The sequence below is a fragment of the Canis aureus genome, chromosome 32 (assembly GCF_053574225.1).
Source record: "Canis aureus isolate CA01 chromosome 32, VMU_Caureus_v.1.0, whole genome shotgun sequence".
Lineage (NCBI taxonomy): Eukaryota > Metazoa > Chordata > Mammalia > Carnivora > Canidae > Canis > Canis aureus.
In genome coordinates this window covers 12298033-12313341 of record NC_135642.1, presented here as the reverse complement: position 1 = coordinate 12313341, position 15309 = coordinate 12298033, and the positions used below count along the sequence as shown (strand labels likewise).

The window sequence follows — 15309 nt, the reverse complement described above, 5'->3', positions numbered from 1 at the left end:
GGATGCCTGGGTGGCTCAGCGGTTGAGCATCTGCCTTCAGTTCAGGGCATGATCCCGGTGTCCCAGGATGAAGTCCCACATCGGGCTCCCTGCATGGAGCCTGCTTCTCCCTCTGCCTGTGTCTCTCATGAATATATAAAATCTTAAAAAAAAAAAAAAAAAAAGAGTGCCATGCTACATTAAAGTTTCCTACAGCATCTGGCAAAGTGGAGGGTACAGATCACCATTTGTTGAGTTTATAGAACATGAGTTCATCTGGCCTCGGTATCAGATTAAGTGCCCAGAACACATGTACAAAAGGCAGATGGAGCTGGAGAGGTCGGAGGAGGGAGAAGGCAAGAGTGCACAAATATCAGCTGGTGGTACAAAGAACCGTGAGGCAAAGGCCCCTTGGGAGCCCAGGCCACTAGAGAGCAGGGTTTCCGCACTGGGAAAAATGGGTAACAGGCATTGAGAGTTACATTCCCAGTTGTTAACGAGGGAAGCCTGGCAAGGAGGTCAAGATCCCACAGCTGAGTTCTTCCCCTCTCCTTCCAAGAAGGAAGTAGAACTTTTTCTTTTTTTGGCCAGAAATGCCAATTACAGATTCATTTGAGTAAATAACCTTTTAAGCTATAAACATGCTGAAAATGAGTAGAAGAAAATATTCAGCCATTGTCACTGGTGAGAATTATGTAACTGGGTTTCTCCGATAATTTCTGGGCTATAACCAACTATGCGAAGGTTTGTGTGTGAAGGCAAAGAAATTTAGCCCTGAAAGTCAGGGTGGGGGTGTTACTTGGCCCGATTGGGTGGTAGTCTCAATGCTTAAGGGGGGCTGGGGGGCGGGAAGCCTGGGTGGCTCAGCAGTTTAGCACCTGCTTTTGGCCCAGGGCGTGATCCTTGAGTCTCGGGATTGAGTCCCAGATTGGGCTCCCTGCATGGAGCTTGCTTCTCTCTCTGCCTAGGTCTCTGCCTCTCTCTCTCTCTCTCATGAATAAATAAAAACCTTAAAAAAAAAAAAAAAGGGAAGATAGCCAAAGTCTGCCTGGATGAACGAAGAAATGAAACAGAGCCATGCCTTTGGTAAAGCTGAGGGGAAGCCTGCCATGGACTTCAGCTGACCTAGGACATGGGCCAGGATTGGCTGTGCACATTGCAGCAGAAAACCAGGCTCAAGAATATAGGGAGGACACAGGCAACTAGTGACACACGCCTGGGGGATGGAGTCTGGCACCCACTGCTGTCAATAGGGGACAACCTCAGAAGACCAGCTACTGCTCCTGGAAGACAGCAGGACTGGTGACAGAGAACTTAAGTAGAAGAAAAAATTCTGGGTTAGATTGAGGTTTTGAACTTCTCAACTAGATCAGGTCAAGAGCGTTCAATGGATATTTTTCAGTTAAAAGGCTTATTTTCATTTCTTAATGTTATAGTCAGGATAGTTACAGAAATATTTATTTTACAAGTAGCACTTACAAAAAAGTGATTTAGATTAAAAGCTCCAAGGTGTATTATTTCAGGTAGGTGTTATTGCTATCTATACCTTCACCCCCATTTATTAAGCCATTTCAAGTAACTTCTTGTTCATTAATTTACAATGAGGTATAGAGCCCAACCAGGATGAGACAGAATGTGTTCCAAGTTCAAGGGGACAGCATGGCTTCTCAGTGATGTCTCCTGTAGAGCCTCTGTGCTCCACTGTACAATTAAGGTTTTCTTCTTACACATCTGAACATGACCTTTGGGATCCTCTGGCTGGCGTTGGTTTAGTCTCCTGATTCTAATGGCATGCTGCTTTGTGGCCTAGAAGGCTGATCCAAGCTTTTGGGGGCCCCTCTTGCCAGCCTCGATAATGTATGTGTGAGGTTCAGGAGAGCCCACCAGTCTAAGGGTGGCGCACGCTTGCCTAAACTGTCCTTAATCCTACGCAGAAAATGCTTCCATTCTGGGGATGGTGAGTCCTAGAAGGTCATGGCCAAGAAGCAGATGTCCTAAGTGGCTTCCCCTGGGGGAGCCATCTGGTCACTTGCTTTTTATCACATTTCTAATAGCTGCTCCATTTCCTCTAGGGCTGCTGTAAAATCATTTACTTGACTGTTACATAATGTCTGCTGTTCTAGGAACCGGGCCCTCTCTTCTTCTTTAATCTTCAACTTTACTTTTAAGGCCTGCATGGAAAGACATTCAAAAAGAACACCCACAAAACTTTGATTCACATGAAAGGCAACACCATTTCAGGACATTATGCTTCTCTTCCCTTGAGAAAGACTACTTGAATGCCAACAGACGTGAGATTTTCTATCTTAGATCTGTTCATCTGTGCTGGGTTTAGGAATGGTCTCTACTACAAACTCCTATATCTAAACAGGAGCCATGAAATTCTCTAGGATTCCGTGCCCTGTCCCATGATTCTTCCAAGCAATCGAAAGCAGTCCAGACTCAAGAATCCAGTTTCCTATTATAGGTTTCCTTGAGATATCAGGTTTCCAAAGCATAGCTTACACACACACACACACACACACACACACACACACGCCCACCTCCTACTTTGAGCAATTTAGCGTTTTGCATATTGCCTCAAGCTCTGTAGAGGTGAGTCTTTGGAACAGAAAATCAGTAATCAACTGAAGTCTGGGAATTTAGTTAATAGTAATGCATCCATGTTGGTTTTTTAATTTTGACAAATAGACTACAATAGTGCATGATGTTAATATTAAGGGCACTGAACTCCATTATCTTTGTAATGCTCCCATAAATCTATTATTACAAAGTAGTTTATCAAAAAGAAATAAATTGGTTAAGAAAAAGTCCTCCAGAGACCCACCCCCTGTGGCAGGAAATGGTTATCCTGCCTCAGGATGACATCTGCCTCTCACCTGTAACTCCTCCATCTGCTTTTTGGCTGTTTCATTAAAAAGCTTCAGCTCATCTTGCAATGTTTCTAACAGCAACTGAGAGTAAAGTACAACACAGTAACAAATCTTTACAGATATGTGAAAACTTTCCTCATATAAACTAACCTAACTTCTTCATAAGAAACAAATGTTAATTAGATGATCACCAACAACCCTTCTGTTCAGTCAGGCGTTCACTGAGCATCCCACACGTGCTGGGCTACTAGGCACCCCTGGAGTCCACAGGATGGACAGACCACCCCACGTGCATGTGCTCTAGTTACATAGGCAATGTGGGCAAAGCAGCCATCGAAGAGGTGACTGCTAGCCTGTGGGGTCAGAGGAGGGCTTCCATAGTTAGTCTAGGATCCTAAGATGACAACTGACCTTTCTGGGGAAGAGGCCATAAAAGCTCAAAGACAATATCAAACAACTACCTTCCCACTTTGGGGAGCGAACCAAAGAGAAGCTGAATTTAATTCAGGCTGGATCTTTCCATCGTGCGGTTCTCAGTAAATGGGCAAGGGGAGAAATTTGGTAGAGAACTGAAAAGCCAGAAAGTTCTCTATACAGGTCCATCTTATCATGTGTCTTAACGTAGCATATTTTTAACTGAGACCCACTCATATCTGTAAGCACAAAGTCGCCTTCCAAGTAAAGTATGCTATTTTGAGTACACATCCACTGCTTTCTCCCACTATCATGGAAAACAAAGGCTGCTTCCTGGACTTTGCTGAGCACATGGCAGAGACCTTGGTTGGGCAGAGCCCCATGGTCACTTAGCTCTCCCCCACTCACACCCACACCCTCACCATAGAGTCTGTATGATCCGTGGTGGCTTCTTGCTGTGATGCTGAGGTCTCACTGCCTAAAACTGATGCAAATGACAAAGTCAGCCTTGCTTAGGGAACTGCACCTAAGACAAAAACTAAAAACCTCTCCAAAGACAAGAACAGGAATATTCATGAGGGAAACTTCTCAAAGAGTCTGGTCCTTGACTTTCTCCTAAGTTTTCACCTTGGCAGGGGCACCTACACCTTCCCTCAGAGCTTTATTTTACCTCCCTCCTCTCTAGCTTTGGATACGGTCAAAAGTTCATTCTGCTTTCTCTTTAGCTTAGCAGGAAATGTGTCCAAAGGAAATGTATAGGTTGGACTTTTTGGGTTTGTTTATAATACAAACAATTATTTTTATTTTTTAAAGTTTTTTAAACATTTATTTAATTTTAGAGAGGAGAGAGAGCACGTGTACATGTGGAGTGAGGTGAGGGGCAGAGGGAGAAGGAGAGGGAGAACCTTAAGCAGACTCCCTGCTAAACATGGAGCCTGACACGGGGCTTGACCCCAGGAGCCTGAGACACGCACGGTTCAATCCCACCAACCTGAGATCATGAGCTGAGCCAAATCAAGAGTCTGACGCTTAACCAAATGAACAACCCAGAAGCCCGACAAAAAACTTTTTAAAGCTTTTGGGCTTAAAAAAGTTATTTTTGGTAAAATTAGTGCATATGCATTGTAAATTAAAATCATACAAAAACGTATATGGTGACTATAAAGAATATATCCTAAAATCACAGGTTAATCAGCAGCATTCGAAGTCAGTGTTTCTGAATTCAAAGAGGCCTGGGTTCCTTCCTGGGTATTTTCAGGCTCCTCACCTCAGTCTGAAGCTCTTGTACAGTCTTTGGGCAATTACTTCTTCTACTCCTCTCTTTGCTACAAACTCTGCTCTCTAGGGACAGGGTCAGGATAGAAATCACATTTAACCATTATGAGTCTGCTGACGAACCAGGTTTAGGAGCCCTTGAAACAATATCATATCTGTCTTTTCCCATCTGGGAAAGTTAGTATTTGCTCTCTGCCTTGAAAGAAATAAAAGATTTCTGGTCTATTTGCAAGATGATACTTGGTGGCACCAAATGAATGGCATAAAATGTTCAGATAGGAGATAATCCTCCCTCCACAATAACTGAAATTCTGTTGCTTAAAGTCAACATCACAAGGGAACAAAGAAAAGCTCCTCCAGGGGCCCCTGGCTGGCTCAGTCAGTAGAGCTTGTGACTCTTGATCTTGAGGTTGTGAGTTTGAGCCCCAGGTTGGGTGCAGAGATTACTTAAAAATAAATCTTAGGGGGCAGCCCTGGTGGCGCAGCGGTTTGGTGCCGCCTGCAGCCCGGGGTGTGATCCTGGAGACCCAGGATCGAGTCCCACATGGGCTCCCTGCATGGAGCCTGCTTCTCCCTCTGTCTGTGTCTCTGTCCCTCTCTCTCTGTGTCTATGAATGAATAAATAAAATCTTAAAAATCAATCAATCAATCTTAGGGGCACCTGGGCGGCTCAGTCAGTTAAGTGTCTGCCTTCGGCTGAGGTCATGATCCCATGGGCTCCACATCAGGCAGGCTCCCTGCTCAGCTGGTGAGTCTGCTTCTCCCTCTCCCCACTCCCTGCTTATGCTCTTTTGCTCTCTCAGATAAATAAAATCTTTTAAAAATAGTAAAATTAAATCTTAAAAAAAGAACTAAAAGATCCTCCAAATCTTCAGGGCTGTGCTAAGCAACCCTTGCACTAAACCGGTCAGCTAATGGGATGCTGGAATCCTGACACACCGTCCACAATCACCCCAGGAAATGGCAAGTGCACTGACTCCTCCTCCAAAGGCAACTGTGTCCCATCTCTTACCTGGGTTGAGGCCCTTGCTCTCCAAAATTGCCAAACAGTTATCCTGAAACTTCTCCAGCAGCTCCACCTTTTGAGTCAGGTCTTTCAGTTCTCCCTAGTGAGGTGCCATGCAGACAATCAGGCTGGTCCCGCTCTGCACGGGTGGTCTTTCCCGCCCTTGCTCCTTGTACTGCCATGGCCCAAGCCTGGCATCTTCTCTTCCTCCCTCCGGGCACCAGGCAATACAGTCTTCTTCCACCCACGGGGCCATCCCTCGGGATTCCACGCATTACCTAGTGCAGGGGTGACAGAGGTCCGGCAGGTCTCTTACCTGAGTTTCAGTCAACTTCTGGTGTAGCTGCTTGTTGACGGCCTCTAAGAGCTGATTCTTATCCTTGAGCTCTTCCTCTGATTTCTGCTTACTCAGCGGTTTGTAGCTGTAATGGTAAGTGTGCTTATAAGAAGAGGTGGAGGTGTTAAGAAAATGACTTGTGGGGGCAGCCCTGGTGGCGCAGCGGTTTGGCGCTGCCTGCAGCCTGGGGTGTGATCCTGGTGACCCGGGATCAAGTCCCACATCGGGCTCCCTGCATGGAACCTGCTGTGTCTGTGTCTCTGCCTTTCTCTCTCTGTGTCTATGAATAAATAAATAAAATCTTTAAAAAAAAAAAAAAAAAAAGAAAATGACTTGTGGGGTCATACACACAGGGGTTCAAATCTTGGCTTCATTATATAGTGGTACAGGACCCTCAGTAAGTCACATAACCTCTTTGAGGCTTTGTTGCCTCATTTCTAGAATTAGGATAATACATTGCATAATATCACTATTGTGAAAAATAAGAGAATACCTGTATAATTCTTAGTACAGCTATTGACACATCATAGTAAATACTTAATAAATAATAGTCATTATCATCATCAATATTAAACCTTCTTTTCAGTGCCCTCAGAGTCTTTCTTGAATAGTACTTTATCTTCAGGACTTTTTTTTTTTTTTAAGATTTTATTTTTTAAGTCATCTCTACACCCAAAGTGGGTCTTGAACTTTGAACTTGGAGATTAAAAGTTGCATGCTGAGGGTACCTGGGTGGCTCAGTTGGTAAAGTGCCTGACTCTTGATTTCAGCTCAGGGTCCTGAGATTGAGCCCCACTGGGGCTCCGTGCTCAGCGAGGAGTCTGCTTGAGATTCTTTCTCCCTCTGCTCCTCCCCCGTGCTCTCTAAAATCAATCTTTTAACACATGCCCAAATGATAGATTTGAGATTAGAACCTATTTCTATAAACTTTCCAGCTTGCATTATTTCTGTCCTCAGAACTACAGAACATCCAAGCTAGCCTCAAACAGAGATGGATCCTTCCCCAGGATTTCTGCCACCACCACAACCACCACCATCTCAGAGTCACTGACCACACAGTGCCTCCTAACCTGAAGGCTCACATTCTATTGATGGCCCCAAGCTGGGTTTGGTTTCCAATTAACAGTGGTCCTGGCATGGAGCCCAAAAAGCTCTTGTCTGGTTCTCAAGATGGGAGCATCACTGATCCTTGCCCTGACAGTGGTTCTCGAACCTGGCTGTGCCTCACCCCTGAAAATTCCACTCAGATTTCTTGGGGTGGTACCCAGACTGTAACACATGAAACAAACCCACGAGTGAGTGTGAGGCACAACCAGGACTGAGATCCACCACCTTAAAATGGTGGCCAACTCTCATTCACCTTGATGCTCACCTCTTTCTGATGTTCCTCCTGATGGCAGGGTCTGCAGCTTTGACCTGCCTAGAGAAGCAGTAACAAAGAAATCAGGATGTTCACTAGTCTTACTGCAGTGATCATTTTGCCATAGATACAAATACCTAATCATTATGTTGTACATCTGAAGCTAATACGATGTTTAAAAAAAAACAACAAAGAGGGGCGCCTGGGTGGCTCAGTGGTTGAGCATAGGCCTATGGCTCAGGGCATGATCCCGGAGTCATGCATCGGGCTCCCTGCAGGGAGCCTGCATCTCCCTCTGCCCATGTCTCCGCCTCCCTCTCTCTTTCATGAATAAATCAAATCTTTTTTTTTTTTAATCAAATCTTTAAAAAACAAAACAACAACAAAGAAATCAGACACTTGTAGCATTGTTGTACGTGTGTTATGAACAAGGCAGAACAAAGAGCCTGGTCTTCTGAGGAAAAAAACAGGGATTACATACAATGCAAACAGCCTGAGAAGCTCTGAGAGCCTATGCCCTTTTGTCTCAGCCTAGGACTGTTGAAAAAGGCTTAATAGGGAATGGACTCCAACTCCTGACCCACCTCAACCACCCGACAGACCTGCTGCTCCTCACAATGGTGTGGCTATCTCATGTCAACCTGGCTCACAAGGGAACTGAGTAGAGGGACACACACTAGCTTGGGCAGGACTACGCTCAGACTGGCAATCTAAGCTAACGGGCAGCCCCATCCACCCTGACCACCAAGTAGGGCTGGTGTTTGGCCTTAATACTGCCATTTGCACACTCAGAGCAAGAGGTGAGAGAAGAAAGTCCCTGTTATCTTGACCCTCGCTAGGCCTCTTCAGAACTGGTCAACACAGAGGGTTCTGACACACAACTGACTCGGGCTGCCCTGTGCTCTCAAGACTCCTATTTTCTAAACCTGACAATGAGCAATTTCTAGTAAGATGTTCTCCTCGGATACCAACAATCTCTCACCCATTCTCTCGTCTTGGCTTGACGATTTTTGTAACATCATTTTCTGAACCTCCTGAATGAAATCTGGAAGCATCCACTTCTTTGGATTTAACAGGTAAGAGGCTCTTAGAAGTGGCTCGAGTTTGTGTGTCTGCAAAGGAAAACAAGTGGGTGAAATCTCAAGCATTGTGACCCAACTGCTGCAACTAACCGTTCCGTTCAGGGTTGTCAGAACCCTGTACTTTCACGCTGGCCCATCTCAGTTTGTGAAGACTCATTCAGAAGAACACGGCTTCTAGCCTAATTGGAGATGGAAACCAAAATTCTTCAAAAATGATGGTGCAATATATTTGAGGATAGCTGAGAACTTGAGGATTCAGAAAACTGAATGGCCAGGTGGGTATAGGTGGGAAAGTGAATGTTGGTACAAGCAGAGAGCTAAATGGGAGGCAGCATGGCCATCAGCAGGGCAGCACCCAGCTGGAGTCCTTCTTCAGCAGCAGCGGAACCCACTGGAACCCACCGGAACCCACCCACCAGGCGAAGGTCCTCGCATTCTGGCACCAGGCACTCCACACCCTTTCCAAGGCTGCACTCAAGCTGCTGCAAGGTTCTCCTTTTTTTTTTTTTTTTAAAGATTTTATTTATTTATTCATTCATTCATTCATTCATTCATGACAGAGAGAGAGAGGCAGAGACACATGCAGAGGGAGAAGCAGGCTCCATGCAGGGAGCCCGACGTGGGACTCAATCCGGGTCTCTAGGATCACACCCCAGGCTGAAGGCAGCACTAAACCGCTGAGCCACCAGGGCTGCCCACAGGTCCTCTTTTAACTGTTAAGTTATTTTGACTGGACAGTCTCCCTAAATACCTAAGAGATGTCTTTGTGTCCCCAGTGCCTCGCAGAGTATCTGGCAGAGTCACAGCGGTTCAGCACCCACTTGTTGAGTAAATGGAATGCTTCACAGCTCCCCGGGTTACTTCGCAGACCATTTCTAAATCATCTCCTCTAGTCTTCTTTCCTTGCCTTTTTTTTTCTTTCCCTTTTCCACGCTGATTGCCTTTACTGCCAGCCCTTTTAATTTGTTTGTTATTAAGTCCAGAGCTTCCCTATTTGGCATTCTGTTTTGATCTTGCTAGGGTAACTGCCAGATAAGCTGAGAAATGGCCCTGCCAGGACACTCTTCTTCCCTAGTCCTTATGCCAGCCCTCTACCACACTGTCTTTCTACCATGTATATTCCATGGCAAATTCAAGGAACTTGTTCTGGAGTCATGTACCGCTCCTCCATTGGCCACCCCAAACCACTCCCATGGGTTTCCCAGTTTAAACGTTCACTTTGTTCATCCTTCAGCTTGGCCTAAACTAAGAGCTGGAATGATTAAATCAGATTGAAGAAATGCGGTACAAAGCATTGACTGGATCACAGGGATCAGGAAATTTTGTATCTGTATTTGACACAGATTTTATTCTGATGACTTTAGCTACACAGCAGTTTGGAATAAATATGATTTCTCAGGCTAACAAATTGTTTCATTTATAGGTACACTCACTGGGGACTTAAACCCTATTTTTCTGTTCTCTTACCCACAAAGCAATATTGGAAGGGTTCTTTTTTTTTTTTTTTTTTTTGGAAGGGTTCTTTTTGAGGTCTCTGTCTGAAGTAAGCATGTTTGTTTTTTTTTTAATCTATTTATTTTATTTTTTAAAGTAGGCCTCACATCCAACATAGGGCTTGAACTCACAACCTGGTGTTTAGGAGTCACGTGCTTTACCAAGTGAGCCAGCCAGGCACCCCAGGTCTCTGTCTGAAGTAAAAAATAATGTTGGGGGGAACACAGTTACCTCCTCTTTCAAGTATTAGTAAGTCATACATGGCTACCCCAAGGAGAAGGTGTTAACAATAAGTTGATTAAAATTACCTTTCTTCAAGGGACACCTGGGTGGCTCAGTGGTTGTGTGCCTGCCTTTGGCTCAGGTCATGATCCTGAGGTCCCGGGATGGAGTCCCACATTGGGCTCCCCACAGGGAGCCTGCTTCTCCCTCTGCCTATGTCTCTGCCTCTCTCTCTCTCTCTCTCTCTCTCATGAATAAATAAAATCTTAAAAAAACATTACCCCTCTTCATTGACTGGAATCAGTTCTAATAATCTGTACTTGCTAGAGCCTAAGGACTTCATTATAGGAAAAACTTAGGATTTAACAAAGACTGTCTTCTTGAAATAAGAAATGCTAAGGAGAACTGGATGGTTGGTCAAGGTCTACACTTTCTAACTTTCAATTCATTTTACATATGTATGTTATATAGTCAAAAAAAAAAAACCTGGGCGACAGCCTTAAAATATTCAACTACTGAGATTATATATGATCATAAAGCTGGGACAGAGAGAGAAAGCTGAGATAAAAACTTCTAACTTGGCTGGGGAGAGCCAATCACTCTCCACCCAAGGAAGGGCAATGCCTTCCAAGGCAAAGGGAGGGCAAGGGGCCTGGCCCCAGCTCCCATGCCAGATGTTCTTAGGCCAGGTAAGTTTAAAAAACAAAACTATAAGCCTTTGGAGAAAAGCCTGTTCACTTCACAGATCAATCCAGCTACTGCACCAACCACCTGGGAAGAGTCCCCTGGGAAGAGGTCTTAAATAGCTCCTTCAAAAACTCCCACACAGGTTCTGATGTTTGTAGCTTATTTTGTGCTCTGCTCTCCAGATTAGGCAGCTCCATAACCGCAGAGCCTAGGAGATTACTTTCAACCACAAGCCCAGTAACACACAAAGCAAGATGGCAAAGCAATCAGATATTGCTTTTAATCCTATTTCTATTCCCAAGGTTGTGGAAAACTGTGGCTAAGCTTGGCCCCTCTCTCTCCCTTCACCCAACAAACATTTTTTGATGTTTTGATATAGTTTACCTTATGAGAGACACGGTGCGAACCGTAGTGCCTCTCTCTAAGAATGAGGCTTCTCAAATGACTCTCCTCCCTTCTCCCTGACAACAAACCCAGTCCCTCCAGATAGCCCAGATCTGAAAATAAAACGGGCAATTGTTTAAAAAGGGATTCCTAACTTGAGGAAATAATATTGTGGAACAATCAGCAACTTGAATCTAATTAGTGAATGCAGCACGATTAGGTTTGGGAGGACGAAAGAGGGAGGGCAGGTCTAAAATCCTTCCACAGGGCCCTTCCCCAGCCCCCATCATAAACCTAGATAGATAGCCCGGTTCTAGGGGAGTCAGCAGGTTGTCAGAGCCTATGGAATGCCCGTCCCCTGCCGGCGCCCCCCTTTCCCGGCCCCCGACCTGAGCCCTCGTACTCCCCAGCCTGCCCGCCCCGGCCGGTCCGCAGGGCGGCGAGGGCACCCACCTGACGGCAGGCCGCCGCTCTGCACAGCGGGAGGCTGCAGGGTGTATATGGTCTTAACCACGCTGGTCATCGTAACGAGGCGGCACGGCTGGGCCCTGGAAGGTGCAAGGTGAATGTTACCCTCTGGTGGGTCAGGGGGCCCGAGTAGGCGGAGGGCCCCGGAGAGCGCGACCTGGCCTGTCCCGGCCCGGGGAAGAAGTCGGGCGAAAGAAAATTCTCCATTCCCGGTCCATCCCGCGCGCCCCCGACATCCAGCCCGTCCCTCGCCCCAGGGGAGCCGAACCCAGGCGCCTGCAGCTCCTGACCGCTGCCCTCGTCGCCCTGGTTCAAAGGACGCTGCGCGGTAACTGCCGCACCAGCTACCCGGGCTGCCGCCGCGCTTTCAAATGGAAACTTCCGGTGATTGGGCGGGAGGGGACTCTGAGCGCGCCCCGTAGGCGGCCATGTTGTACGGCGCGTGGTGCTGTGGGCCACGCCTTGAGGGGCTGCCATGCTGTACGGCAGAGCAGAGCCGAGGCGAAAGCCCGGGCTTCTAGGCTGTGGGTGTCGGAGGCCCCAGGTCTGGGCAGGGAGGGGAGTGGTGCACCTTGTTGGTCTGAAAGGAGCTATGAGCCAGAATATGAGTCATATTCCGGGCTTGAGACACACACGCAGTCACGTTTAGAGTCTATGTCACAATCCTCTTTATTTGGTCTGTGATTGTCAGGGATTTTGCATGATGCTTGATTGGCAAGAGCATAAGAGTATTTAGATGGGCATGTGGAGAGGAGCAAGTGAGGTTTTAAAAGGGTCAAAATAGGGATGCCTGGGTGGCTCAGCGGTTTAGCGCCTGCCTTCGGCCCAGGGCCTGATCCGGGAGGCCCGAGATCGAGTCCCACATCGGGCTCCCTGCGTGGAGTCTGCTTCTCCCTCTACCTCTCTCTATCTGAGTCTCTCATGAATGAATAAATAAAGTCTTCAAAAAAATAAAAGGGTCGAAATACCCGTCACACTTACCCTCAGTCCTGACTTTAAAGATGCATTTATTTGAGATGGAGACAGAAAGCGTGTGAGCAGGGAGAAGGGGAGAGACGGAGGGAGAATATCCAGCTCAGTCCTACATGAGCGCGGAGCCCTAGGCGGGGCTTGATGCCACCACCCTGGGATCATGACCTGAGCTGAAAATCAGTCAGAGGCATAACTGGCTGACTGAGCCAGCCAGGCACCCCAGTCCTAACTTTAGTAACACCCAGATTTTATTTTTATTTATTTAATTTTTAAAAAGATTTTTTTAAAGATTTAAAGAGCCCAATGCAGGACTAATACCAGAACTCAGGGATCAGGACCTGAGCCAAAGGCAACCACTCAACCACTGAGCCACCCAGGTGCCCTTATTATTTTTTAATGTAAGCTTTGTGACCTAGGAGGGGCTTGGATTTACAACTGGGAGATCGAGTCCCACATTCTACCAGCTGAGCCAGTCAGGTGCACCAGCACTTAATCCAGATTTTAAGCAGAGATTCAGAGCTGCTACTAGAGAATAGAGCAAGGGTACTCAAGCACTTAATGCACTCCTTCATTTCACTCAGTTATTGAGCACCTGCCCTGTGCCAGACCACTCCTACAAGAGGAAGGATTGGGGGAGGGGCAATAAATATCAGACAGACTTTGCCTCTTCCCTCGTGGAATTTACAATCTAGGAAATGTAAACAACCACACAAACTTATTAGTTACGTCTCAATTAAATGGGAAAAAACCCTCAAATAAATATGTATTTACCAACTGTAGTAAAACGATGAAGGAAAAGCAAAATTGTGCTATGAAAAACGGGGAAAATTTAGTTGAAATTGGATAGTTAGGGAAAACATCTAAGGTGATGTTTGATTAATAAAAGATGAGTGGGAGTTTGGGGTGCCTTCAGCTGGGGTCTTGGTCCCAGGGTCCTGGGATCGATTCCCACATCCCTGCTCAGTGGGAAGCCTGCTTCTCCCTCTACCCCTCCCCAGTGCTTGCTCTCCCAAGCTCTCTCTCTCAAATAAATACATACAATCCTTAAATAAAGAAAAGATGAGTGGGAGTTAATCAGATAAACAATGGAGGAGAGAGAGAAAATGCAAAGTCCCAAAGCAGGAATGACTAGCTGAGAATGAAAGGTGGGAGGAAAGTGGTACAGATAAAGCTGGAGATGAGGCAAGGTTGGAAGGCCAAAGATGAAGGGATTAGATTTTATCTCAAGAGTAGCAGGAAGTCATTGGAATTCTAGAGCAGAAGAGTGTTATTCAATTTATATTTTAAAAAGCTCACTCTGACTAATTCATGGAAAATAGATTAAGGAGGGGTAGGGGCAAAACTAGGGAGATTAGTTGGAAGGCTACTGGGAGATACTGGGAGGCTACACATTAGAGATGATGGTCGCTTGGCTATGAGAGTGCTTAGAGTGTAGAGGCCACTTTTAGGCAAACAAGCTTGAGCAATGACATGCAGACACACCACCCAGCTGAATACAGATGGACCCATCAGGTGACCCACCTGGAAATCTCCATAGACCCTAACTGACCAATGGGCTACTTACAACTAGGCAGTTACTGAAAAAGGGAAGCTTCAGTACTCGTCACGCCTCTTTTCTTTCCCTTTAAAGACAACCCCTGCCCACTGCGGCCAGTGGACAACCTCTCCTCTGCTCTCCTGCCTGTGGCTCCCTTGCATTATATTTAATAAACTTCTATCTTTTTTGTTCTGCCTCAGATGGATCCCAGCTTTCACCTGATTGCCCCACATTTTGGGGCCCCCATCTGATTGGACAGACACCCCATTTAGACTCCACAAAGATAGAAGAGAAGCAGACACATTTAAGACAGTTTTTTTTTTTTTTTTAAATTTATGATAGTCACACAGAGAGAGAGAGAGAGAGGCAGAGACACAGGCAGAGGGAGAAGCAGGCTCCATGCACCGGGAGCCCGACGTGGGATTCGATCCCCGGTCTCCAGGATTGCGCCCTGGGCCAAAGGCAGGCGCTAAACCGCTGCGCCACCCAGGGATCCCTTAAGACAGTTTTTTGAGGTAGAATCTCGGGACCATGTTGGACTGGATATGGGAGGAGGGGAAAGGGAGAAGGAATTTTTTTTTTTAAGATTTTATTTATTTATTTGACACAGAGAGAGAGACAACAACCAAGGGGAGTGGGAGAGGGAGAAGCAGGCTCCCCACTGAGCAGGGAGCCAGTCTTGGGGCTTGATCCCAGGACCCTGGGATCATGACCCGAGCTGAAGGGAGATGTTAAACTTACTGAACCACCCAGGTGTCCCAGAAAATTTTTGTAAAAAAATTTTTGTAAAAAGATTATTTATTTTAGAGTACTTAGATTTTGTAAAAAAAAATTTTTTTGTTGTTAAAAGATTATTTATTTTATTTTTTTATTATTATTATTTTTTTTATTTATTTATGATAGTCACACAGAGAGAAAGAGAGAGAGGCAGAGACACAGGCAGAGGGAGAAGCAGGCTCCATGCACTGGGAGCCCGATGTGGGATTCAATCTCGGGTCTCCAGGATCGCGCCCTGGGCCAGAGGCAGGCGCCAAACCGCTGCGCCACCCAGGGATCCCAGAATATTTATTTTAGAGTACGTTAGAGTGCACAAATGGGGAGAATGGCAAAGGGAGAGAATCGCCACGTGGACTCCCTGCTGATCAAGGTGTCCCAAGCAGGACCGGATCCCACAACCCTTGAGACCCCAGCTGAAACCCAGAGTTGAGTGCTCAACTGA

The 15309-nt window shown here is 46.2% G+C and overlaps 1 protein-coding gene across 3 annotated transcripts; it reads right to left on the bottom strand.

Annotated features, from left to right (window-relative positions):
* Window positions 1–1421: 1421 nt before the first annotated feature.
* On the bottom strand, window positions 1422–12211 carry KNSTRN (kinetochore localized astrin (SPAG5) binding protein). 3 transcript variants are annotated; one of them, XM_077880618.1, is made up of 9 exons: window positions 11850–12208; window positions 11567–11661; window positions 8227–8356; window positions 7257–7304; window positions 5864–5969; window positions 5554–5647; window positions 3689–3750; window positions 2859–2933; window positions 1422–2150 (listed from the first exon to the last, which is right to left on the bottom strand). In XM_077880618.1, the coding sequence occupies exons 1-9, from the start codon at window positions 12056–12058 to the stop codon at window positions 2019–2021; spliced, it is 951 nt and encodes a 316-aa protein (XP_077736744.1). In that variant the 5' UTR covers window positions 12059–12208; the 3' UTR covers window positions 1422–2018. The 3 variants fall into 3 exon arrangements, with proteins under 3 accessions (XP_077736744.1, XP_077736745.1, XP_077736746.1); XM_077880619.1 differs by lacking the exon at window positions 7257–7304 and having other exon boundaries at window positions 11850–12209; XM_077880620.1 differs by lacking the exons at window positions 1422–2150; window positions 2859–2933; window positions 3689–3750 and adding an exon at window positions 4447–4607 and having other exon boundaries at window positions 11850–12211.
* Window positions 12212–15309: the final 3098 nt, after the last annotated feature.

Excerpts from the sequence above, each read along its gene's own strand:
- KNSTRN (XM_077880618.1), bottom strand. The coding sequence starts at position 12,058 with ATGGCAGCCCCTCAAGGCGTGGCCCACAGCACCACGCGCCGTACAACA. Across the intron at positions 3,751-5,553 it reads GAGCAAGGGCCTCAACCCAG|TTTTAGGCAGTGAGACCTCA; the intron begins GTAAGAGATGGG and ends CATTTGCATCAG. Across the intron at positions 2,934-3,688 it reads CGGATCATACAGACTCTATG|TTGCTGTTAGAAACATTGCA; the intron begins GTGAGGGTGTGG and ends CTTTACTCTCAG.